Genomic DNA, 26,808 nt, shown 5'->3' with positions numbered 1-26,808 from the left:
AAGCGAATTCTGACAAAGTCATCTTTGTGTAAATTTAATAACTGAAATAAGTTCTTAGTCAGCTTAAGCTATATATACTGTAATTACCAACGGTGAAAATTCAATAAGAATGAATTGTTAAGATATACAACGCTATGAACGTCTCATCGCACCTCTACTGTTGCGGGGTCAGTTTGACTTAGCTTTATCAGAGCGTCTGCCGCATCCGCAGCCTTGTCAGTGGAGACGTTAGAGCTGAGCAGTGCAATTCCGGCAATCTGTTGTTCAACCACTTCGGTAGTCGCATTTTCTATTGAAATCTAAATTCAACACAAAATGTAATACGTTGTTGTTTGAGCTTTTTGCAAATTGACGACGTCTAATATTAGGCAAATAGCATTCTTTCTAATCATCCAGTTACCCTTAACTTTTCGCTAGTGCTCCAAATAGTTTACGTATAAATGAACAATGATACAAACTCTTACCTCCCCCAAAACCTCAGCGATGGAAATGTTACAAGGCAAAACTCGTGGTGTTCCAAACACATTTGTCTCTTGACACACCGTCGATCCAATGGGACGGCCTACAGAATAGTTCGTTTGCTTTACGTGATCTGCTTCAAGGTAACACTCTAATAAAGGATTAGGATTTACCGTCCGGGCATGTCTCTTGTGAAAATGCCGATCGCCGATGAAACGTTTCGGGAAATGTGAGTTTCGTGCCCTCAAAAGTAAGCTCGATTGCGGCACATGTTGCTGGAGTTACTGAACAAGACAATAAAGTTTAAGTTTAAATTTATTTTTGACCACACCGGGATTTGAACCCGTGATATCCTGGGCACGAATCATAAATTAGGTTTTTTTCCTAGGTATATGGGTCGGGTCCTTGGTTGTTGTAGTTACAGAGTATAACGTGGAGACTCACAGGCGCCGCTTGTGGTCAGTGCTGTGTTTTTATCGGAAGTGCTTGCTGTTGTAATATCGGTTGTTACTGCCACTGTCGTAGGTGTAGGGAGAGTCGTGGTTCTTATACCTGTAATAGAAGTTTATGGTGTCAACATTTCCATCTGAAATAAAGCCAATTAACACACACTTTAAATAATATACATTGATAATATTACTGATTTTCTTGGATTTTGATTTGATTTACTTGTTATTGCATCTGAAACACAAAAATTTAGGTAACCAGTAAGCAGGCATTTTTGAAACCTGTAGAAAGGTTTTGTGTCGTTTGAGCTGCGTTCTGGGCGTTGTTCGTAGACTGTCGAGGCATTTCAGTTGTCTGTGTTTGTACTGTTTCAGAAGATGTCATCTCCACGTTTGTTGTGACTTCACTCGAAGTTGTTGCACTTTCTTCAGTTGTCATCTTTTCAGAGTTGGTGGTGAATGGCGTAATTGCTGTTGTTGCTAGGAAACAAAACAACGGAAACGTTACAAATAAATTTTGTCAACCTTTCATTTTAAATGATTACAAATGCACACAAGAAGATAAATAATCCCATTAAAATTGCTTATGTTGGTTCTTTCGTCTGGTTTGCGTTCATATGCAATATTTTTTGGGGTATTTAAGTGCGATTTCTGTTAGTGTGTTTACTTCTGTCTTTAACCTGTTGTTATTATTGAAGATGTTTTGGGGTTTGTTTTCTCGGCGTCCATCGTTTCTGTAGTTATTTCATCTGTGGTTTGAAGTCCTATTGTAGAGTCTTCCTGTCGGTTTGTGGTGTACGTTAGCACCGATTTTGAAGTTTCCATTTGTATTGTTGTTGGCATTGTTGTTTGAATATGACTTGATGAATTTGTACTCGGTTTTGTTTCGTGTTGAAAATATGTATGTCTTGTTCCTGTAGTCATTGGTTTTGTTTCTGGCAATGAAACTGTCTGTCGTGTTGTTGTAGATTGTGGTGTTGTTTTAGAAGAAATCGTTATCGTTTCTGGCGTAAATATCTGTCCCTTTGTTGAAAGTTGCTGCGATTCTGTAGTCATTTGTTGTGTTTCTTGCGAGGAAAAGGCTTCCGTTTTTGCTGTAGATTGTTGTCTTAATTCTGCAGTCGTTGGTTGGGTTTCTTGCGAGGAAAAGGTTTCCATTTTTGCTGTAGATTCTTGTCTTAATTCTGTAGTCATTGGTTTTGTTTCTTGCGAGAAAAGTGTTTCCGTTTTTGTTGTAGATTGTTGTCTTAATTCTGTAGTCGTTGGTTGGGTTTCTTGCGAGGAAAAGGTTTCCATTTTTGCTGTAGGTTCTTGTCTTAATTCTGTAGTCATTGGTTTTGTTTCTTGCGAGAAAAGTGTTTCCGTTTTTGTTGTAGATTGTTGTTCTAATTCTGTAGTCATTGGTTGTGTTTCTTGCGAGGAGAGTGTTTCCATTTTCGTTGTGGATTGTTGTCTTAATTCTGTAGTCATTGGTTGTGTTTCTTGCGAGGAAAGTGTTTCCGTTTTTGTTGTAGATTCTTGTCCTAATTCTGTAGTCATTGGTTGTGTTTCTTGTGAGGAAAGTGTTTCCATTTTCGTTGTAGATTGTTGTCTTAATTCTGTAGTCATTGGTTGTGTTTCTTGCGAGGAAAGTGTTTCCGTTTTTGTTGTAGATTGTTGTCTTAATTCTGTAGTCATTGGTTGTGTTTCTTGCGAGGAAAGTGTTTCCGTTTTTGTTGTAGATTGTTGTCCTAATTCTGTAGTCATTGGTTGCGTTTCTTGCGAGGAAAGTGTTTTCATTTTCGTTGTAGATTGTTGTCTTAATTTTGTAGTCATTGGTTGCGTTTCTTGCGAGGAAAAGGTTTCCATTTTTGTTGTAGAATGTTGTCCTAATTCTGTAGTCATTGGTTGTGTTTCTTGCGAGGAAAAGGTTTCCATTTTTGATGTAGATTGTTGTCCTAATTCTGTAGTCATTGGTTGTGTTTTTTGCGAGGAAAAGGTTTCCATTTTTATTGTAGATTGTTGTCTTAATTCTGTAGACATCGGTTGTGTTTCTTTCGCTGTATATTGTTGTGTTGTAGTCTCCGAATCCGATTTTAGTGAAGATACTGTCTGTGCAATTGTAGTTAATGGAGGTGTTGCTGCTGCAGTAGATGTGTGTTTGTCTGTTGTCATTTCACTTATGGTCTCTTCAGTTTGCATTCCTAAAACACAAAACATGTATGTGTTGCAGGAAAAAGGTAAGCAATTTTGACTGACAATTCGTGTTTGAAAGGTAGTACCAATATGCGTGTTTCTATATTTTGGCACTGACAAGGATTTGTGATTATTGAGAAACGTTGTAAAATAACGTTTATAAACCCATTAATTCATTAACGTGAATAATTTTATATCTCATTAGAGCTCAAAGAATAGAGAAGCATTAGTGATGTTAGATACATTAACTGAATGGCAGCTGGGAAAGGTTTTGTGTTACAAATGTAGTAACACCAGTGTGTATGTTTCTGCATCTTTGGTGTTGCCAAAGGAAATTTTATAATGAAAAGCGAAATTTTATAATGAAAGCGAAACTTTAGCAAAGTAAAGGAGTTTTTGTGTTGAAAAGTCATCAAGGCTATAAAGTTCTGTCTGTGCACAGTTTCATATTCTCATGACCGGAGCCAAGAAATAAAAGCGCCAATAAAAATTACCTTGACCAAGCGACCGTTGGCATATAAAGGTTCTGTTGAGTTTGCACTGTCTCACAGCCCATTCTAGATTAAGCCTAAAGAGCACACATGTTTCAGGATTCGTTGTTGTGATTGTGGCCTCAAGCACTTTAATTCGATCTTGGGACTCCTCTACAGTCCCATCCACCCAAACGTAGTCTCCCTCCTCGCTCTTGTACAGTCCAATCCAGCTCGCTGGGCTCCGGACAGAATACTCTGTGGCAATTTGAATTCGTAAGAGCTCAGTGCACTTTTTAAAAAATATTACGCAATTCACAGTGGAGCAGTTCACAGTACCTTTAAGCTCGTACGAATAAAAACTACCCAAAAGTATTGTGTTTGGTACACCAGCGTACCTGCATTGGCGTTAATGAACTCGACGGCGTTTCTGATATACAAGACAGCATCTGGGTTTGTGACAACAATCAGGGAACCGCCATAGCTCATACACGTGTTGCTTGCATCAGAAAAAGGCAAAAGATTTGTGGCGAAAAAGTATTCCATGTCGTTTATCTGCACCCACTCTGTATTAAATTTAAAGATGCTTTTCTGTTGGAGTTTAAAGATTACCATCACTATTTTCCTGGAGGAAAACTGCATCCATACGGAGGTTTGACTTTTAAACTTATGCATTGTTTGGTTTCGTGCGTTAGTGCCTTTTTGGTAACTGCTTTTAGTCCACAGAAATTTACGAAATACGTTTTATTTAGTGTGTAGATAATAACGTGAAAGATTGTTTTTAACCCTATAATCAATGCAACCATCCTTACCGTCAAAATACGTTGTCATGCTTTCGGTGATTTCATAGGATGAAGTCACATCTATAAATAACAGCTTATGTTAAATTCTGTTACATTTGACGTTTTATAGCAATATTAAGAAATACAAAAATATTTTGGGGAAGTAAATACATTGAATAGCATACGGCATACACTGCACCTGACGCGGTCGTGGCATTGACTAGTGTGCTCGGGTTCACAAAGGATCCTGCAAATTTAACAAGGTTTATAATATTATCTCATAGAATTGGTTAGCAAAACCTATGGTTCACCTGTTGTCGTGCCGCCAAACCAAGTACTTGTTATTGTGTTTACGCTATCTGAAGAAAAAAATATGCCGTTTAGTGCATAATTGCGTCATGCACTACACAAACAACCATTCAAACCTGGCCGAGTTGCGGAAACTACAGCTCTTGATGTTGAAGTAGTAACCAGGTTTGTGGCTTAAAACAAATTACAGTTACATTGTCTTATTACTCAAAAGTGTATTTGTATTTACCACACATACTTTTTTTTACAATTGCAACGAAAATTAATTGATTGTTTTGAAATAAATACATAAAACAATACGCTAATACTCACTGTAAGCGGTGCTGGCATTCGTAGCCGTAGAAAATTCTGAATTGTTTGCGCACACTGCAAACACATATAGTGAAAATCATACATCACAGAGTCAATATACATAGCAGGTAATGCAACAAACGTGGGGGTCATTGAGTAAAATTTGTCTATAAAATGATTGGACCATTTTGTATATAAGTGATTTAATAGAATGATCAGTCTTTGCAGCAAAATCCATTACAGAATTAATTTAAACAAAAAGAAAGTAAATAGTACCGAAGAACGCTTTCCAGTTCAAAACCAAATCCCCGTCTCTCCACCCATCTAACATTTCGTCGTTTCTCGTGACATATGAAACCACTACAGTAAAACCGCAATGGTTGGATCCCAAAACAGCTGCCTCGAACTCTGTGTCGTCACCAAAATCTTCATCTAGAACTACTGTTATGTTTACTGGCAAATTCTCGTAACATGTTCCATAGGAGACGAAGAAGGATTTAGGGTATTCGACTGGAAAAGAGTCCACATTCACCGAGCCAGATAGCGGTCCTGTAATAGTATTTATGTATTAAATATTGGAAATAACAAGCACTAAAAATATTTGTCACCTAGGAGAGTGAAAACTGAAAATAGGCTTTGACCACCAGGTATCATAATGAATTATGAATCTGACGCTCTTCTGGTGGAGAACAACAAATATACACCTTTTGTTTAAAAAAGATTGTATTTTCTGACGTTTCGCCTGTACGTACGACTAGGCTTCTTCAGAGAATAAAACAAACACAGTAGCGAAGCGAACCAACAGGGCAAAGAAATTGAGCGACGAAAAAACAAAACGGCGTAACAGCTAAAACACAGCGGGACATAATTCAATGGACAACATCGATCATGGGTCAAACGGCCAAACATGGGAAACAAAAGTCACGAATTGTTACCGGCGAAATTGCGGAACACGGGCGAAAGTACTTTTCCATCGTTCCGATTTAAAACATTCGGTAGCGAATTAATATAATAATTTTCTACAACCAACCGTTTTTGCCAAAATTGTTTCTTGTTTTAATACTTTTGTTTCCTTCCAATTGATACGGTGGTCGGTGTCAAGCATGTGGGCACGTAGGGCAGATTTATTGGGTTCCATATTGCGTATGGCTGCCTTGTGTTCTTTAATACGGGACGTTAAATTGCGCTTAGTCTGGCCAATATACACAGTGTTACAATCAAGACAAGGGATTAAGTAAACTACACCGGTCATTTGAAGCATGGGAATACGGTCTTTAGGTTTGGGAAACATGTTTTCTAAAGTGCATACCGGTTTCATGGCAACTTTTACGCCAGTGGCGTTGAGTATTCTTGATATCCGCTCAGAAACTCCCTGTACATATGGTATGGAAGTGAATGCTGTGTATGTTTGTGTGGGTTTGTTGTGTGTGTGGGGTGTGAGATTTAGGTTAGTGGGAAATTTGTTTAGTTTTAGAACGTTTCGAATGTGTTTGCGTTCAACCCTCCGAGTGTGTGGATCGGCAATATGTGTAATCGTTCTGTTATATAAGGTTCTGGCCACAGTGAGTTTTTGATGTTTCGGATGGTGTGAGGTGTATTGTAAGTAGCGGTTAGTGTGTGTAGGCTTGTAAAAAATGGAGGTGGTAAGTTTCCCGTCCGGGTTTGCAGTGACGTTTACGTTTGGACGTCCATTTTTTACAAGCCTACACACACTAACCGCTACTTACAATACACCTCACACCATCCGAAACATCAAAAACTCACTGTGGCCAGAACCTTATATAACAGAACGATTACACATATTGCCGATCCACACACTCGGAGGGTTGAACGCAAACACATTCGAAACGTTCTAAAACTAAACAAATTTTCCACTAACTTAAATCTCACACCCCACACACACAACAAACCCACACAAACATACACAGCATTCACTTCCATACCATATGTACAGGGAGTTTCTGAGCGGATATCAAGAATACTCAACGCCACTGGCGTAAAAGTTGCCATGAAACCGGTATGCACTTTAGAAAACATGTTTCCCAAACCTAAAGACCGTATTCCCATGCTTCAAATGACCGGTGTAGTTTACTTAATCCCTTGTCTTGATTGTAACACTGTGTATATTGGCCAGACTAAGCGCAATTTAACGTCCCGTATTAAAGAACACAAGGCAGCCATACGCAATATGGAACCCAATAAATCTGCCCTATGTGCCCACATGCTTGACACCGACCACCGTATCAATTGGAAGGAAGCAAAAGTATTAAAACAAGAAACAATTTTGGCAAAAACGGTTGGTTGTGGAAAATTATTATATTAATTCGCTACCGAATGTTTTAAATCGGAACGATGGAAAAGTACTTTCGCCCGTGTTCCGCAATTTCGCCCGTAACAATTCGTGACTTTTGTTTCCCATGTTTGGCCGTTTGACCCATGATCGATGCTGTCCATTGAATTATGTCCCGCTGTGTTTTAGCTGTTACGCCCTTTTGTTTTTTCGTCGCTCAATTTCTTTGCCCTGTTGGTTCGCTTCGCTACTGTGTTTGTTTTATTCTCTGAAGAAGCCTAGTCGTACGTACAGGCGAAACGTCAGAAAATACAATCTTTTTTAAACAAAAGGTGTATATTTGTTGTTCTCCAACAGAAGAGCGTCAGATTCATAATTCACCTAGGAGAGTGTCGTGCATAGTACAACAATCATTTTTTGTGTTATTTACTTAGTATTTACGCCAATTGGCAGACTATTTTGGTCAGCAAATCAGCCCCAGTTTGAAAAAAGAAAAAAATACAACCGTAATTAATAGAAATATTGGTAAATCCTACTCTAAAATGTATTAGCATGCGATTTTATGTTTACTGGTGTATCACCTACCGCTTGCTTTACTTCCAACCGTTGTGTTGCAGTTCTGTTGCGTATTGTTGTAAGTACAGTTTCCAGTACCTGAACCGTACCGTTTTAATGTTTTGGTTGTATAATACAGACAACCTTTTCAGTTAACAACACAGAGGTTCAAGTAAACTGACGCAAACGCAAACAACAGCTAAACTAGACTTACCGTAGGTAACATTCCACTCCATCACTACCCCGCTATCATTCCAGCCAACATAAGACCCTGAAACGTGGTCTAATCTTTGTATGCCAACTGTAAACCCACAGTTATCGACGCCCAAAACCGTTGTTGCAAGTGTTGTGGCATTTTCGGGTGCATTGAACACAGATACGCCTATGTTACACGGCCAATTGCTGTAGCACTGCCGAAAAACACTATAAACGATTTTGGGTGATGAAGGGTGCCCGTCGAAGTCGTTGACTGGGAATCGCCCAGACTGTGAACCTACAAAGCGAACGTAAAGTAAAAATTCGTTGTCTAAATTTCACAAGGACATTGTCAACACAGACCTTGGAATGTTGGACACAAGTAGGAAACGCAATTCTGGGGACAAGCATCTGAAAACAGATCAATTTTACGTATAATTTACAAAAACGTAAACAACAGCGATGTTTCTGTGCGAACTAAACAATTATAATGCAATAATTTCGTGATCTAATAGAAAACTGTAACATTTGGAAATGCTTCGCGACCCACCTGAAATAGCTTCACAACCCACTGGTTGGGAAGCACTGTTTTAGATAGAGACAATACACGATCTTATGGCGAAGTAATCGGCAAGCTAGGAATCCATCTTAATTAATCAGTCTTTTAATATGATACATGCCTTAACCAAACGCCCGGTTAATATGATTGTTTAGTGAAACTCTAAAAGGTTGTCCCTTAATTTGAACTGAAGACTGCACTTAAAGATTGATTTCTGAAAACACTCACTTAAGATTTACATACTGCAGATAAGCTTACCGTAATTAACAAATGTAAACAATGTCAAGATTACCTTGGTAAGCGGTCCAGTTGACGTACACAGTCGTCAAACTTTCCGGTGTGGAGAGAAAACCTCGAGCTACTCTTGCTGTGAAATGACAAGAGGTGACACTGAGTGTTTCCGAAACCAGAGAATCTGTGTCTGGAATGGCGTTGATCTCAACTAAGACTTCAGGTTTCGCAGTGAAACATGTTGGAAATTTAACAAATACGTCTCTGAACATAGGTCTTAAAGGTCTAAATGTTCCCACAAGAGCAGTTCCATTGTAGAAAACTATGAGAAAGAAATTAAAAAGCATGGAGGAAATCTACGTTGCGTGAACGGCGTTTGTTGGAAGAAAATTACAGTATAAATTGCTACCTTCGCTGTGACTGCAGTTTTTGTTATCACCATTCGCATGATTGAGTACATCTGAAAGGTAATACGGATTTATATGATTTCGGGATGCCACATGCAGAATTAAAAGCTGGTGAAAGCTAAAGGTAGTGATTGAGTTTAACCAAAACAATAGTTAGAAAAATTTTCAGTAGTCAGAGATAAATCATTCGTCAGGGAAAAGTTACAACATTGAAGGCAGCAAATATCTGTAAAAATATCTTTTGCAGTGACGGTACAACAAATTCTGTGCTGTAAATGCTGTGACAAACAAAACGTTTATGGGGATAATGAAGGTCAGTAAAAATATAATTGTATTTATTTCGGAAATATTTTGAAAAACAGACGATCATACTTGCATGAGCATCCGGTAATCGGATGATCGCACAAAGGTAAATGGTAAACGCTTTCCCCAGCAGATTCATCATTTTCAAAGGAAAGTCAATCCAAACAAATCAGAACGACACCCTCTCTTCGACAAATTGAAAAACTAAACAATATCCAATACCTTACAAACAAATTAAAAAATATGTGTCTTGGTTTTTTATATTAAAAGTTTAGTGCCAGCACAGATATCAAAGAACGCTCATATTTTAACGCAAGAATCTCCTATCCACAAAATTGTAAAAATAATTTTGAAAGATTTAAATGCAACTGCGCCCTGTTCAGCGATACAGCGCCTCGATATAAAATAACCACGAAGCTTGCACTTGTCAACTTTATATTATGTCCGCTTGCACTAATTGCGTGCACTTTCGCAATTGCGGAAATACGTTGCAGACTGACGCTATGCGGATTGTTATTGCAAATGTCGATTTATTTCCATTACTCACTGGTGAATGCATACGAGGGGTAATTCAGAGGTTGCACTGTTTGTTCATTAGCGTCACCCTTTCTATAGGTTGTGACGCATTTGGTGGATAACGTACAATGTGGTTGAAAATGCAATTATTAGCAGAGAATTGATTACAAAAATAAATTAGTAATGGACTAAATTAGCATAATTAATGTGGTAAATATCACATAGACGTAGGCTATACGCACTAATATTGAAGGAAAGTGTTTTTCTGAAACTATTACAAACCTTCAACATCGTTGCGTTGTGTTAATTGTTTGACGAGAATCTGTCATATGTTACATCAATCAATTTTTCATTTTCAAAAAGTTGTTTTGTCTCTTCTGTCTACCTTCACAGTTAATTAAGGGCTGTCGCATGTGCAGCAAATTAATCAAAGGAAATGATGATCGTTACAGCGCACATTAGTGACATTCGGATGTGATAAAAACACACGCATGATATTGTTTTTCAATCTCAATTGTATCATTTATCAATGATGACGCGAATGGTCACATAGACTCGACAAACACGCACATTTACCTGAAATTTGTCAATAAATACACAACCTATTGGCGTGACAGGTAGCAACTTAGAGAATGAACGTACAAACGTTATGTTGGCGTCACTTTAATAACGTCAGTTTTCGCAGCACGTTGTCGTCTATCCGTAGTGCTTGTTTTTACATTTTAAGTGAGTCATCAGCATGACGTATTCTCACACTCAAATTTTGTTTGTCCTGTTTAGGAAATGATCGTATCGATTAGCTTCCTTCCATGAAAAATACGAACAGTTTCCCAAAACAATGGGAGTAACCAACTCATGACGAGTTAACAGAAAATCAGACAACCGCATTTAGCAAGATACGTTTTATTCCGAGTATATTTCAAGACACAAGGGCGCCATAAAACACTTCATAGTTAAACTAGGATACATGAGTTATCCCGTTTCTTTTTCTTGCCGCGCTAATACATAGCTTACACAATATATGCATTCTGGGCTTTTCCGAGTATAATGCGTTACATAAGGCTATATACAGTTTTCCTCTGAGATTAAGGTTTAGGCTCCACCCCTGGATCAGACCGACTATCGCTGAAAGAATGATGACTTTCCTCATTTTCCGAATCCGATTTTGACTTTTCTTTTTCACCTTGATCGTCACCACCTCCTCCGTCACCGCCTTGTCTGCAGCAGAAAAAGGCGACCAACATAGCCCTGATCACAGCCGGCAAAACGCAGTACAAAAAGAACACGACCACCCCCTGAAAAACAACATTTGCGCAATGCAGGTGCTGCTGTGTTTGTTTCTGAAATTAGTTTCTTCGGTCTTGCAGTTCGTAAGTTTTGAAAATTCCCCATCAATCACCATGGAGAAAATTCTTAAATTGGTTTTGGAGTTACGATTGAACATTTTTTTCCCATGCGACTTCGGTACAAAAAGAGTCGAAATGCACTGCTTGAGATTAAAAGTCAAAATTCTGAATCATGCGGTGGGTTACTATTGTCTGTTCCTTATTCACCAAGACCGACAAAACACAGGAAAACCCGACTTAGGTACCAATACTCTTAAATCTAGGGGTTTCGCGTAGGATTTCAATTGATTTTGTGGTTTCAGAGGCATGCAAAACCAATTGAAAATTCAACTACGTCCGTTAAGAAAACTAATAGCAACCAAGTTAAATGCACCAAATATTTAACCTAATTCTTGCTTTGCTTTTTTAGACACTGACGATGCTTTTAACAAAGCGAAATATATTTGTCTAAATTAACAAATGTGACAGATTTCAGCCTGAAACTTAAAGTTTCTGAGATAGTGGACATATTTAAAATAAGGTGGAAATCGTCAGGGCCACTTGCAACAGAATGGGATATGAATCTCAGAATCAATTCACAATGCACCAAATATTGCTTCGTTTTCGTTCATACATAACTTCAGAACCTGTACAACTATGTGCGTCTTTTGGCACTGTTTGTAATATCTTACCATTGAGCCATTAATTATACCGAACAACCAAGCAAGTCCGTCCAGTTGCGGTTGAGTCTCGGCAAGCAACATCGTGAAACCAAAGATCCAGGCGACGGCAAAACCGAAGAGCAGAAGAACAGCAAACACAAAGTCAAGCTTTGCTCCTCCTACTGGCTGTTCGTGGGGCTCTTCTGGAAGCTTTAAAATATTGTTCCATTTTGTTATATGTTTTAATTTTCGTCCAGCTATGCAGAAATTTGTATCCGTTGGTTTTGACAATATACGTTTGAAGCTCACTTAAGGTATTTTAGCCATTGCTATTAACGACATATCTGAAGAGCAAGAAATATAGTTTCTGTCAAGCTTTAACAGCACTATAACCGGCCGGGTTAAAATTCACCTTCACCAAAATATTAAAACTGTTGCAGCAAACAAACAACAAGCAATCGGCTATCTTTTACAACTGACAACATGACAAGCTCATGGAGCTTTGCCAGTTAAGCAAGGACCCGTAATGCCTATGTTCGAGAGCCCAAACTGCAACTGAGTTATTCGGTGATTGAAACCCAACAGGATCCAAGCAAACGAGATTCACAAATGTGCTGTCTGACACAGCATTAACAATTATAAGCATTGGATACAGTGGTCAAATTTGTTTACCTCTGGTTTGCAGCATAACATTCTTGCCAGCACCAATGCTATTATGGCTATCGCGACTCCAGCGGCCAACATGATTGGAAGGACGAATCCAATTTTTAGCGAATCTTCGTGAATCCAACACGCGTATCTAGACACGTATGATGACTCGAAGAAAATGTCATCTGAAAGTGGAGGCAAAGACTCTTTACATTGTTTTTCGGCAATGGTGGCTAATATAGGCACTACTGCTTGATATACTAGTATGTACCAAACTTGTTTTCAAGAATAGATTTTAAAATTACCACAAGCAAATATTGCCCATATATAGTTTAGGTTGTTCAGTCTCATTTAATCCGCCACCTACGGAAGTTTATTTCGATAAGACCATCATTGTGAATTGTAATCGTCAGTGTCAACTTTATATGTCAACATTTTCAAGTCAAATGTATACATTAAGAATATGCACAACGTGTATTGGCGTAATTAGCTGCAGTGTGAAAACTTGCCTGCTCGATATCGACGGTTATCGTTGCCGATGGCAACGCAGGCTGTAATTAGAACAATGAAGAAGGGAATGACGTAACAGAGGATTCCGATAAACAAACGATACTTTGCTCCTGATCTCTGTGAGTGGTTAAATAGTCGTAAAGTAAATGTTGAAGTTACTACTAACAAATCTCAACACTAACCAAAGCTAGCTGCAGCTACATACCTTTATTATAGCCTCGCTTGTGTGATATATGTGCGCTATCAGCCAAAACCAAGCCACCAGAAAGAAATACTGCATGAAGACACCAGCTGTGTTGCAGTGCGATCTTGAGTAAACTTCACCTTGCCCGGGAAAGATCTCATCCACGCCAGCAATAAACGCGATGTTGAACATGAACAGTACGATGCAGATATTGCAGATGTATAGTGCATTAGGGTGGTGTCGCAATTTTCTGTGATAACGTAAGATCGGGTTGTAGATGGCGGACATTGTGTTGGGTATGCGAAATATTAGGATGCACTAATTTATTGTTACCTCATTTTTCTGGAGGTTTACATTTTTCTAATTTAGTGTATGAGCATGGGTTATATTGTAGCCCATCTAATTACAAAGTAAATCGCAATAAATCTGGCAAATAGTCATTAGATGTAAGTATATATATCATTAAACACGGTAAGTACTGATAAGTTCAATATTGTACTTAACTTTCTTACACATGGCTAAATTTAACCCTTATATGAAAGCAGTTGCCTAAAAGTTTTCCAAAAATGTGTTTCAAAGCCTTTGAAGGAAACGCGACAGCAGTGGGTAACTTACGTGATACATATGTGACATAACAAAGTAAGAAACAATGCACAAATGCATATGATGAAGCCAAGATATGAAGGTCCAGTGATAATGAACGGCGACCTCATGATTTTGTGTTCCTGTAAAAACAATAGAAACTAAACACTGTGCTTGTGTCGGCGGCCAATCTGGTGATATAACTTAGTGTAAATAACTCATTTTTAACATTTTTGATAATTAATAAATTACTTTTTGAAAAAACGTCGAAATTTAGGGAAAAATCGGGTAATAATGTAAACTTTGTTGTACACACTTTTTCGACCTGTAAGGTCTCCTCAGTGCAGCTGTTGCCCGCGTCACAGTGCTAGCTTTTACACTAGCGGGCACACTGAATTGAAAGCTGGCGCAATACCACAGTCAACAACGGCACTGATGAGACCTTACAGGTCGAAATATTGTGTACCCTGTCTGCAGCTCTCAATTATTATGCTTTTTTTGCACATTCAATGTAAACATTTTCTCACGGAATATGGAGGCTTGTAAAATCACGTGAACTGTAACACCACAAAAGCACATAAAGATCAGGACATACCACAATCAAGCTGTAATCGGTAGCTTTCACGCATTTGCAAACTTGTGGATAAGAACCTAAGGTGTAGTAGCACTCGTTGGGCGACCACTGGTGTCCAACTGACCACGATTGACATTGAGTTCGCGTAACGTTTTCCTGGAAAATGACGTAAAAGTTAGAAAGTAATGGATAACGTAACAGTGGAAATGAATCGTCTGCCACTTAACGAGAGAAAGTTGCACAAAGGAAAAAAGAATACCTTGTTGTACGTTTGGAATGGACGCAGTTAAAAAAATTGGGCAAAAACATAGGAATATTTGCGGCACTCAAGCAGGCAAAGCTAAAACAAGCGGAGAAACCGATGACCCAAATACATCAATTGTTTTACCTTTAGTATGCCATTATTGAGAGGCACTGCGCCTTGTCTTTCGGTATTACTCAGGTAGAATATTGTCACGGGAATATTGGACACTGATTGGTTGGAGTTTGTCACTGATGTTGCGACCACCTGTGAATAAATCAATGTTTATTCGTTCTTATCTTTAAGCATGAAACACATATGTACCAAATATATTAAACAGAAAAATAATATGCAATGGAACATTATCTGCGACAATTTCGTTTGTATTTTTGCTACAATAAAGGCAAAACACGACGAAAAACAATTCTCAAAACAATGTTTTAACCATTTTAATGACCAAAAAAAACTTACAAAATTGGTAGTTCCGGTGGATGGAAGAAGATGATAGTCCAGCAGAATCCAGAAACTCACTCTAATGCTACCAGTGGCAAGGGTAGCAGCTCGTTTTACTCGACCAGTGCTGGCTTTGTCGAGAACTTGACCTGCTATTTCGATTCGTACTACGCTTTTACCAGTTTGCGGATCTACAAGCGAGGAATTTACGTTTTGGTACTTGTTGCTGGTGGTAAGCAAAGGGTCCAGAACCTGCAACAAAACAACAGAGAGTGTGCAAATAAGATACACATTTTATGATATTTTTCTCACAACTGTGCGTATATTTAATATGTCAAAAATAGTCAAAATATTAACGGTATGCCGCTGTAACGAAAATGAATGTTGAATGCGATAAATTAGTGATGTTCCCAGTTCCAAATTATCCGGCCCGGCCGGATCCGGATAGTTATCAATCAAATCCGGCCGGATAATTTGGATCCGGAAGTTTGTTAACACCGATTCGTGTATTTTATTGGTATGGCAAAAATGTTTGATTGTCAAACAGAATGCTATGTTAAGGTTAGCTTATCATGAGTGAAACAAATAAACGTGGGCGTTTATTATTATGGTGTCACACGTCACGAAAAATCTTAATAACAAACAACAGAAAATTCGTAAGTCGGCGAGTATAACAGACTGGGTCCCCAAAACGAGTAATTTGCGAAACGTTTGTCCGCTTTTAGGACAAAAATGCTTTCCCAACTATCCGGTAAAATTAAGTGTATTATCCGGCCGGGTCCGGGTATTGAAAATTGGTCAATATCCGGCCGGGTCCGGGTACCCGGATCCGGCGCAACACATCACTACGATAAATCAACAGTAACATTGGCATTATTTCCGCCATTACATCGGTACCGTTATAACACTGTGAAATTAGACGTGGTGTTTTTTAACCTAAACGTTACTTTCGTACCTTACGATCGAAGCAACAGCCTGATAAAAAAACAACTACCACACCTCAACGCTTGACTGTTTGGTTCGTAAATTGACGACGTTCTGGCTGCTAGGCATCACGACATGCTCAGACAGCTTACGTAGATCGGTGTTTAAGATCTGCCGGGCCGCTTGATCGCTGAACAACAAAAAAATGCCTTTGGATTTTGTATGACAAAAGTAATAATAGCTGCAGAAAGGTGTACACACTGTTTCGACCTGTAAGGTCTTATCAGTGCAGTTGGTGACCGTGGCACATGCTAGCTGGTAGACTAGCAGGCACACAGGTTTCCTGATGAGACCTTATAGGTCGAAACAGTGTGTATACCTGTCTGCAGCTCTCATTGACTATTATGGCTCTTTTGCATATAAAAGTAATAATGTTTCTCATAATTAACTCTTTAATTAAATATTAACAAAGACAAAAACTCCTGAAGGAACAGAACCGTACCTTTGTGTGGTTCCTAAGGACGTGGAAATTTGTTCTGCACTCAGCAAAGCATCGTACAAGGTTGATGGAGGGATCTGGTAACAAAAAATAGCGTAAAACACTTATTGGTATAACGTTTTTGTATCACCATGCTTCTCTTTGCAATTAATTCATAAGCAGAATTTTCTCAAAATTCACAGAGACAGGCCCATGTAAATGTGTGTAGTTTTACTTTTTTGACAACTAATCGTAAATTTACTGGTAACGATTTTGTTTACATCAGGGTTATATTGGAAGTGGGATTTTACTTCTTGTGTTTTTGATCGAAATGGAGCATAACAATCAATGTATACATAACTGCATGTGGGTAGAGTAAGTTTTATTACAACAATAAACAAATCTGACACATACCGCCAGGGCTGGAACGTTAGCAGTGGCCAGCTTGGTGAATATGGTTGTGGCGTTTTTAGCAACTGACTCATTGACAGGATTGGATAAAAGCAGTTTTAACTGCGCCAACTGCGTGTTAACAGTTTCACTTGTGATATTCTCGGTGGCAACCTGGTATAAAAGGAAAAAAAATGTTTTTAGTGGAAATCAAAATAAATACCAGATTTCTGCAAGTTTGACAAATAGTCGCTTACATTCCATTCAAGAAAGAGCTCACAATAAAACTGTGTTGATAATAAAGAAGGTGACTATTTTGTAGTTATACACTATTGTTAACTTCGAGCCTGTAAACTGCTGAAAGAACGAGTGGAATTTCTGTGTAAAATTGATAAACGTGAGAAAAATTGTTTATTTATTTGATGCGTACCTTTTGCAATAAGTTTGAAATAGATTCACTACAAACAAGAACGGTGGGTGGTTGGAACGTTCCGATGTCCACAGTCTTTCGGGTGCAATGGGTTGTGGCTATCGGCCGACCTATAGATGTATAGTAACATATGAGCTTTATTGAAGAAAAACATGTCCTATCGTCGTTTCTACAGCGAGGGAATTAACTTCAAAGAATTCTCGGCATTGCACGATAAGTGTCTACGAAAGTATTTAGTCATCATATTCGCCTACCGTCGCTGCATGTTTCTAGTGATGTAGCAGAGTGATCTACTGGAGTAAGAGGAAAAGTGTAACTTGCTTTCCCCATTGGCACCACCGTTTCCGGACAATAAATGATTACTGCATAAAACATAGCGTTAACACACCAAGAACTAACACACAAAAAATATAACCAAACAGACAGTTTTCATACCCAGGCTAATAGAACAAATGACCAATTAAAAAATTCAGTGCTATCAGGATTAAAAAAAGCAAGAACATTTTTATCAACAAAACTTATAATGGCAATAAAAATTACCTGCGGAGGGCGCTGCAGTAAGAACAGGCTGTCTCAAAGGTGGTGACGAGGCAGGGACAGTACTTGCTGAAGTATAAAACATACACAAGTATCAATGCAAAACAGCCCAAAGACAAAAATTAAATGCACTAACATTGAAATGGTATAATACAAGTGAAACATTATAAAAAATTTGCGCAAATATTGTGTTTGGGCCAATTACGGTAAGTTCGTTTGAATTATTTTTGCTCATTATTTAAATGCAAATTAATTAACTCACATTTCTGAACGGAGGTTGCGTTGACCTTTATTGACCCCGGCGCAATCGTAGTAGTAGAGGCACCGCCACCAGTTCCACCTCCTGTGGCCAAAGTAGTCGAGGCACCCCCACCAGTTCCACCTCCTAGGGCCAAAGTAGTAGAGGCACCGCCACCAGTTCCACCTCCTGTGGCCAAAGTAGTCGAGGCACCCCCACCAGTTCCACCTCCTAGGGCCAAAGTAGTGGAGGCACCGCCACCAGTTCCACCTCCTTGGGCCAAAGTAGTCGAGGCACCGCCACCAGTTCCACCTCCTGGGGCCAAAGTAGTGGAGGCACCGCCACCAGTTCCACCTCCTTGGGCCAAAGTAGTCGAGGCACCGCCACCAGTTCCACCTCCTTGGGCCAAAGTAGTCGAGGCACCGCTACCAGTTCCACCTCCTGGGGCCAAAGTAGTCGAGGCACCGCCACCAGTTCCACCACCTGGGACCAAAGTAGTCGAGGCACCGCCACCAGTTCCACCTCCTGGGGCCAAAGTTGTCGAGGCACCGCCACCAGTTCCACCTCCTTGGGCCAAAGTAGTCGAGGCACCGCCACCAGTTCCACCTCCTGGGGCCAAAGTTGTCGAGGCACCGCCACCAGTTCCACCTCCTTGGGCCAAAGTAGTCGAGGCACCGCCACCAGTTCCACCTCCTGGGGCCAAAGTAGTCGAGGCACCCCCACCAGTTCCACCTCCTGGGGCCAAAGTTGTCGAGGCACCGCCACCAGTTCCACCAACTTGTGCCAAAGTTGTCGAGGCACCGCCACCAGTTCCACCTCCAGGAGCCAAAGTAGTCGAGGTACCGCCACCAGTTCCACCTCCAGGAGCCAAAGTAGTCGAGGCACCGCCACCAGTTCCACCTCCTGGGGCCAAAGTAGTCGAGGCACCGCCACCAGTTCCACCTCCTGGGGCCAAAGTTGTCGAGGCACCGCCACCAGTTCCACCTCCTGGGGCCAAAGTAGTCGAGGCACCGCCACCAGTTCCACCTCCTTGGGCCAAAGTAGTCGAGGCACCGCCACCAGTTCCACCTCCTGGGGCCAAAGTTGTCGAGGCACCGCCACCAGTTCCACCTCCTGGGGCCAAAGTTGTCGAGGCACCGCCACCAGTTCCACCTCCTTGGGCCAAAGTAGTCGAGGCACCGCCACCAGTTCCACCTCCTGGGGCCAAAGTAGTCGAGGCACCCCCACCAGTTCCACCTCCTGGGGCCAAAGTTGTCGAGGCACCGCCACCAGTTCCACCAACTTGTGCCAAAGTTGTCGAGGCACCGCCACCAGTTCCACCTCCAGGAGCCAAAGTAGTCGAGGTACCGCCACCAGTTCCACCTCCAGGAGCCAAAGTAGTCGAGGCACCGCCACCAGTTCCACCTCCTGGGGCCAAAGTAGTCGAGGCACCGCCACCAGTTCCACCTCCTGGGGCCAAAGTTGTCGAGGCACCGCCACCAGTTCCACCAACTTGTGCCAAAGTTGTCGAGGCACCGCCACCAGTTCCACCTCCTGGGGCCAAAGTTGTCGAGGCACCGCCACCAGTTCCACCTCCTGGGGCTAAAGTAGTCGAGGCACCGCCACCAGTTCCACCAACTTGGGCCAAAGTTGTCGAGGCACCGCCACCAGTTCCACCTCCAGGAGCCAAAGTAGTCGAGGTACCGCCACCAGTTCCACCAACTTGTGCCAAAGTTGTCGAGGCACCGCCACCAGTTCCACCTCCTGGGGCCAAAGTTGTCGAGGCACCGCCACCAGTTCCACCTCCTGGGGCTGAAGTTGTCGAGGTACCGCCACCAGTTCCACCAACTTGGGCCAAAGTTGTCGAGGCACCCCCACCAGTTCCACCTCCTGAGGCCAAAGTTGTCGAGGCACCGCCACCAGTCCCACCTCCTGGGGCTAAAGTTGTCGAGGTACCGCCACCAGTTCCACCAACTTGGGCCAAAGTTGTCGAGGCACCGCCACTAGCTCCACCTCCTGGGACCAAAGTAGTCGAGGCACCGGCACCAGTTCCACTTCCTGGGGCCAACGTAGTCGAGGCACCGGCACCAGTTCCACCTCCTTGGGCCAAAGTAGTCGAGGCACCGACACCAGTTCCACCTCCTTGGGCCAAAGTAGTCGAGGCACCGCCACCAGTTCCACCTCCTGGGGCCAAAGTTGTCGAGGCACCGCCACCAGTTCCACCTCCTTGGGTCAAAGTAGTCGAGGCACCGCCACCAGTCCCGGGGGCCATGGTATTTCTTTGACCCACAGTTGAGACATTAGGTGGCGTTGCTAAAACAGAAGTATGTTTGTTTTTTGTTGTGCATAGTCTTGTGTAGCTTTGATACAAGGGATTGTCAGACTATTGCAGTTATGTTTTTCAATTTGTATTACTCACTATGTCAAATTAGGAACAACTAATCCATTCCGTTATTCAGATGAACACAAATATAACTTAAGTAAACGTGAACGAGATGTTTGGTTTCACTTACTGGTCAATAACTTCCAGTCGATTTTCAGGATCTTTTTGTAGCCAGACGCCTGGTCAGTGCGCTCAACCCGCAAAGTAAAGCAACAATCGGAAATTTGTGTCACGTTGACTTGAAATGTTGCCGGCTTGCCTCCGATTAACGTTGTTACAATGGTTTGGTTTGTGTATTTTACAGGTGGATAAAATTTGACCGTTAATGTTAAAACCGGTGTTCGGCTACCAGATATATTGACGTGACCCATTTGTTCGACTGCAATATATATGCATTGAATTATAATTGCGAAAATTTTAACCACATTCGATAAACTCACCATACAGTTTCGGTGGTGGCGGCACTGTAAGAAAAACATTGATTAATGTTTATTAATTTACAAACGATTTATGTAAGGCCAGGAATCTCTCCAGTTTTTTTTCAAAAACGTTTGAAAGGTTAAAACGATTATATCACAATAGAATACCTAAAATAATCGGACTTGAAAAAAAAACAAAAAACAGGATGGTTTAGTCAGAATAAGCATACACAGATGTGTTAGCTATAGATGACTGATATGGGCGAATGCCTCAAATACTGGGGCAATTAGTTAAATGGAAAAAATACATCATAAATCTTGCCAAACTTACCAATGTATTCATATTGCACGAGGAAAGAGGTATTCCATCCTGTGGGTTGGTCACTTCTTGTCACCGTTCCGTTAAACGATGCTGGCATCACGGTTTGGACTTGAATGTCGAAAATGTGCCCTGGTGGTTGTTTCCAATTTAGTTTCACCGAGCCCTTGTTTCCATGTGGTGCGAGATTAACCGAAAACGTTTGTTGCTGTTTTTTATTTTCTTTCACCACGAACCATCCGACTTGAGTAACTGCGTTGGCAAGTTGACATAGTACGCGTGATTATTGTTTATTGTATTGGAGAGAGTGTTTCTAACCTTTTGCTTTTGTGTCATTCGATGGTGTTGTAAGATTAATGTTGATTTGCGGTTCTAGAAGAAAACACATTTACAAAATAACTTCTGCAAACACGACATCACAGTTGAACAAAAAAAAACATATTGCTGGTCAATGTTTTCCCAAACCAGGCCCAACATCACAAAATACTCCTGATTTACCTGCCATTGCTCTCCAATGCAACACAAGGGGTTCGTTCCAACCTCCGATCTGGTCTGTTCTTACGATGGTGACGCTGAATCCCGTGTCCGTGATGGAAGTGATAGTTAGTTGGAAGGTCTTGCCCTGGCCTCCGATGAGATTAACTTTTACACTTGCGCTAGTTCCGAGGCAAGGTTTAAACGCGACAACCACAGATTTCACGTTGGTTTTGCTCGAACCAACAGCAAAGGCACCGGATTGTAAGGCTGGTAAAAAATACCGAAAGTCGGTCAAGTTGTTTTGTGGAACACTCAAACCTTTTTTTAAAAGTCATAAAAGCGGATGTAATTTCAAAGAATGCAAAAAAGCATGCGATTTATATTTTACAGGTATAAAACACTTTTGAAAAAGAAAATCAAGTTGTACTGGCTTCAGACAAATCTGTGAATATTTGATGGAATAATTAACGTTTCAGGCGATCAGTGGGTTTGTAAACCAAAACAATCTGCAACGTTCACAAGCAAAGCCTTCGGCACTGACCTGGAACAATGGGTATTGGTGTCGGTGGTTTTTTATTCAAGGCTCTTGGTCCTGAAAAACGACAAAGTAAAATTAGATAATATTAATATAAATATTAGGATAAAAAATTAAATACTAAGTTAGCTTCTAAGGAATCCACGAGCCACAATTGTGTACATTTCTAAGGCATTCTCAACATGATAAAATGGAAAGGATAAAATGAGGCATATTCTATTAAAATTACACCAGGGTAATTATATTTTAAATGGAAATATAGACAGAGGTGTATATAATGTAAACATAGACAAGCAGATTTGTTAAGTTTTACTCTCTTACCAGGTAAAACGTAGTAGGACAAAGGAAATGAACTTTTCCAACCAACTGGCAAATCAGTGCGTTGCACCCGCACAGTTAAACTAGCGTTGCAAATCTTGGTGACCCCGACTGCGAAAGTCGCTCCTGGAAGCCCAATTGCGGTCACCTCCACTTTTGCACTACTAGTGTTCAATGGAGTATGTAAAGGAATACTCAGGGTGTGAACGGGAGAAGAGCTTGTTGGCACGTCAACATACCCGCTTTGCAAGGCTTCGGAAAAACATTTTTGTAAGAAATCTAGATTTTTCAAAAGATTTTGGTAAAGGAGTAGCAAAATCAATTCGGGGATATCACATTTTTGTTAACACTGGTAACCCATAGGGCTCATGCCCACTGCCTCCAAAAAAATTCTGCGACATTTAAAAATTCTGTGTTATTGTTTTGGCTGATCAGAAATAACAACCTAACGGTGGAAAAGTTCATCATTAATTTCAGGGTGTTAGCCATATAGATGAATGAAACTAAGGGGAACACAACTGCACATAATGCTTATGAACTTCATACGTTTTGCCATTGTCCCGGTTGGGGTAAAACTTGTCTTGTTCACCAATGCTTTTGGCTCTGTAGAAAAGGAATATACAGTAAATGTTGTTTCCATTGCAACAACTACACAAGCTACCTGGTAACTGTTCCACATCAATTTGGAAAGGGTTGCTCCATCCGGAATTAGAATCTTTTCGCTGTATGTGAACGGTAAAATTCGTGTCACAAATTGATATGATGGTCAATGCGAATCTTTGCCCTGGCAACCCAAGGGCCGTTGCTTTTAGCTCTATGCCTCCTGTGTGTGGTGTTGCTAGAGGGAAAGTGAAGGTCGCCAACGCCTTTGAACTCTTTGGAACTGTCACGGTAGTCTTTTGTAAAGCTGCGCAAAGATGATCATAAATTAGTAAGATAAGCTAAATCAACTTAGAGATGCAACAAAGGTCGTATTACGTTTTCCGAAGCTTGGCAGTGTGGTGGTTTGTAAATTCGCCAGGGCTTTTGGGCCTAAAACAAGATTAAAGGGTCACTGTATACCGGACAACAAAATGCAATCGTTTGAAACATTCTTAACAAAAATACCTGCAGAAACTGTAAAGCGTAGTTTAAGCGGGTCTTTCCAGCCAGAATTCAAATCAATACGTCGTACAGTCACAGTGATATTTGAATCACATACTTTAATAACCGCGACAGAGAAAACATGCCCAGTTGGACCAAGAACAGTGGCAAGCACAATGGCATTGCTGCTGAGTGGAGTCTTTAACGGGAAGGACAAGGTTTTTTCGGATGTAGAACTTGCCGGGACGGAGACAGTGCCAGTTTCCAAGGCTGAAAAAGTAACCTAGGTTTTACGGTATGTATTTAATAAAATAGCACAACAACGACAAACGTTTGGGTGGCGTTGTTCCGACAATCGGTGCCTGGTTTGTTAGGGATGTGGGTTCTTAAAACAAATGAGAAACAATTGTATTAATACATTTCAGCATCGAATAACAAACAAAATATGTTAGTTAAAGTACGTGATAAAAGAAACCACTCCATACCAGGTAGTAATTCAAGTAAAAGAGGGAATGTACTGTTCCACCCAGACGGCAAATCAGTGCGCGCGATTTGCAAAACAACGCTTCCATCACATATTTTTGTTGCAATGATATTAAAACGATATCCCGGCAACCCCAACACAGTTGTCCGAACCGTAACACTTCCATTTAATGCATGCACGAATGGGTAGGTCACAGTAACTGTTGCGGTGGAACTCCGCGGAACATTGACTGTTTGAGTTGCAAGGGCTACAAGAACAACAACTTAACTTTGGAGGTGAGGAAAAGGAACAATTTGAAACACCTTGCGATATTGAAAAAAAATAATCCAAAAACAAAGATCGCAAAAAAATAAATTGCGTTAATATCTGGTTTAAATATACATCAATGTAAAAACAATCTTACGTTTCAAAGGCCTTGGACCAGAAGTAGTTGGTTTATTGACAAGAGCCTTGGGCACTAAAAATAAACATAAATATTCACTCTGTACTGAACAAGATATTTCAACATTCAGCATATTTTTATAAATTTTCTCACCTGGTGTTATTTCAAACTTCAATGGAAAAGATGAATTCCATCCAGATAACACATCAGTTCGCTGGATTTTTACAGTAAAATTTCCATCACATACTTTTGTCACATCTACATTGAAACTATGTCCTGCCTTTCCTAGGGCAGTAGCCAGCACTGTTACACTGCTATTTAATGAATGTGTAAATGGGAAGGTCAAAGTCATTGTTGGTTTTGAACTTGTTGGGACAGTAACCAGTCCAGTTTGCAAAGCTAGACACAAAAAAATGTCACATAAAAATCAGAACATATTTCGAAAAATACAGATTGGAAAAGAAAGACAAAAAATAACATACGTTGCACAGGAACTGGTCCAGATGTAGTCGGCTTGTTTACAAGTGCTTTGGGTTCTGTAATGGCAAAATAGAAAATCGCTTCTTGGACATGCACAAAAATCATCTTATCAATTTACCTGAAAACACTTCATAATGTAAAGGAAATGTATTGTTCCAGCCTGATGGAAAATCACTTCTTTTAACTGTGACAGTAAAATTTGAGTTACAAATCTTGGTGACATCCAGGACAAAAGTGTGTTTTGGAAGTCCCACTGCTGATAGCAGTAATTCTACACTGCTGTTCAAAGTTTGATTAAAAGGGAAAGTCAAAGAAACAGATGGAGATGAAGATGTAGGAACTGTCACCCATCCCTTTTGCAATGCTGAAATGTAGACCCATAAAATACATGATACAGAAGTAATATTAAAAGAAACAGAAAAATTATTAAAAGTTTTTCTTACGAATTTTGGCATTTGTTCCTGAACCTGCTGTGCTGTTGGCTAGCGACTTAGGTTCTAAAGCAAATTTCAAATGATTAATAATTAACATACAATGAATTAGCACATAAATACTACCTGGTGTCACTTCAAACTTTAGAGGAAAAGAGCTGTTCCATCCGGAAGACATGTCAGTTCTTTTAATGTTTACAGTAAAATTACCATCACATATTTTTGTGACAACCACATGAAAACTGTGTCCAGGCATTCCCAGTGCAGTTGCCGACAATGTAACACTGCCATTCAAAGCATGTATAAAGGGGAAGGTCAAAGTGATTGACGGGGAAGAACTTTTTGGAACTGTCACTATTCCATCTTGTAATGCTAAAACAAATAAATTTGCAACAGATGCAAAAACCCGGCATGACTAATAAAAAAATCCTTACGTATTGCAGAGCTTGGTCCAGCAGTACCCGGTTGGTTGACAAGTGCTTTTGGACCTTAATCAAAATGTTAAATAGATTTATTTTCTGTTTATTTATCAATTATTATTTAAGATAATTATCATACTTGGTGTTACTTCAAATTTCAATGGAAAAGATGAATTCCATCCAGATAACACATCAGTTCCCTGGATTTTTACAGTAAAATTTCCATCACACACTTTTGTCACATCTACATTGAAACTATGTCCTGCCTTTCCTAGGGCAGTAGCCAGGACTGTTACACTGCCATTTAATGAATGTGTAAATGGGAAGGTCAAAGTCATTGTTGGTTTTGAACTTGTTGGGACAGTAACCAGTCCAGTTTGCAAAGCTAGACACAAAAAAATGTCACATAAAAATCAGAACATATTTCGAAAAATACAGATTGGAAAAGAAAGACAAAAAATAACATACGTTGCACAGGAACTGGTCCAGATGTAGCCGGCTTGTTTACAAGTGCTTTGGGTTCTGTAATGGCAAAATAGAAAATCGCTTCTTGGACATGCACAAAAATCATCTTATCAATTTACCTGAAAACACTTCATACTGTAAAGGAAATGTATTGTTCCAGCCTGATGGAAAATCACTTCTTTTAACTGTGACAGTAAAAGTTGAGTTACAAATCTTAGTGACATCCAGGACAAAAGTGTGTTTTGGAAGTCCCACTGCTGATAGCAGTAATTCTACACTGCTGTTCAAAGTTTGATTAAAAGGGAAAGTCAAAGAAACAGATGGAGATGAAGATTTAGGAACTGTCACCCATCCCTTTTGCAATGCTGAAATGTAAATTATCAAACACATGATACAGAAGTAATATTAAAAGTAACAGAAAAATTATCAGAAGTTTTTCTTACGAATTTTGGCATTTGTTCCTGAACCTG

At 40.2% G+C, this 26,808-nt stretch overlaps 1 protein-coding gene across 1 annotated transcript; it reads right to left on the bottom strand.

The window, feature by feature from the left end:
• Positions 1 to 10,892: 10,892 nt before the first annotated feature.
• Positions 10,893 to 26,444, bottom strand: LOC145909452 (uncharacterized). The gene is made up of 38 exons (XM_082996843.1): positions 26,342 to 26,444; positions 26,013 to 26,258; positions 25,889 to 25,942; positions 25,665 to 25,826; positions 25,467 to 25,520; positions 25,142 to 25,387; positions 25,026 to 25,079; positions 24,697 to 24,942; positions 24,565 to 24,618; positions 24,163 to 24,408; positions 24,009 to 24,062; positions 23,702 to 23,947; positions 23,573 to 23,626; positions 23,256 to 23,501; positions 23,141 to 23,197; positions 22,598 to 22,846; positions 22,283 to 22,333; positions 21,763 to 22,008; positions 21,583 to 21,636; positions 21,277 to 21,516; positions 20,967 to 20,990; positions 20,657 to 20,905; positions 18,189 to 20,456; positions 17,930 to 17,995; positions 17,644 to 17,751; positions 17,390 to 17,499; positions 16,984 to 17,133; positions 16,594 to 16,667; positions 16,167 to 16,281; positions 15,186 to 15,419; positions 14,862 to 14,981; positions 14,495 to 14,629; positions 13,933 to 14,042; positions 13,339 to 13,567; positions 13,133 to 13,250; positions 12,648 to 12,808; positions 12,006 to 12,185; positions 10,893 to 11,283 (listed from the first exon to the last, which is right to left on the bottom strand). The coding sequence occupies exons 1-38, from the start codon at positions 26,442 to 26,444 to the stop codon at positions 11,074 to 11,076; spliced, it is 7,623 nt and encodes a 2,540-aa protein (XP_082852969.1). The 3' UTR covers positions 10,893 to 11,073.
• Positions 26,445 to 26,808: the final 364 nt, after the last annotated feature.

Source organism: Ascidia mentula, chromosome 7 (genome assembly GCF_947561715.1).
Source record: "Ascidia mentula chromosome 7, kaAscMent1.1, whole genome shotgun sequence".
In the NCBI taxonomy this organism is placed as follows: domain Eukaryota; kingdom Metazoa; phylum Chordata; class Ascidiacea; order Phlebobranchia; family Ascidiidae; genus Ascidia; species Ascidia mentula.
Note: the sequence above shows the minus strand (reverse complement) of the source record. Positions and strands in the feature narration are given on the sequence as shown.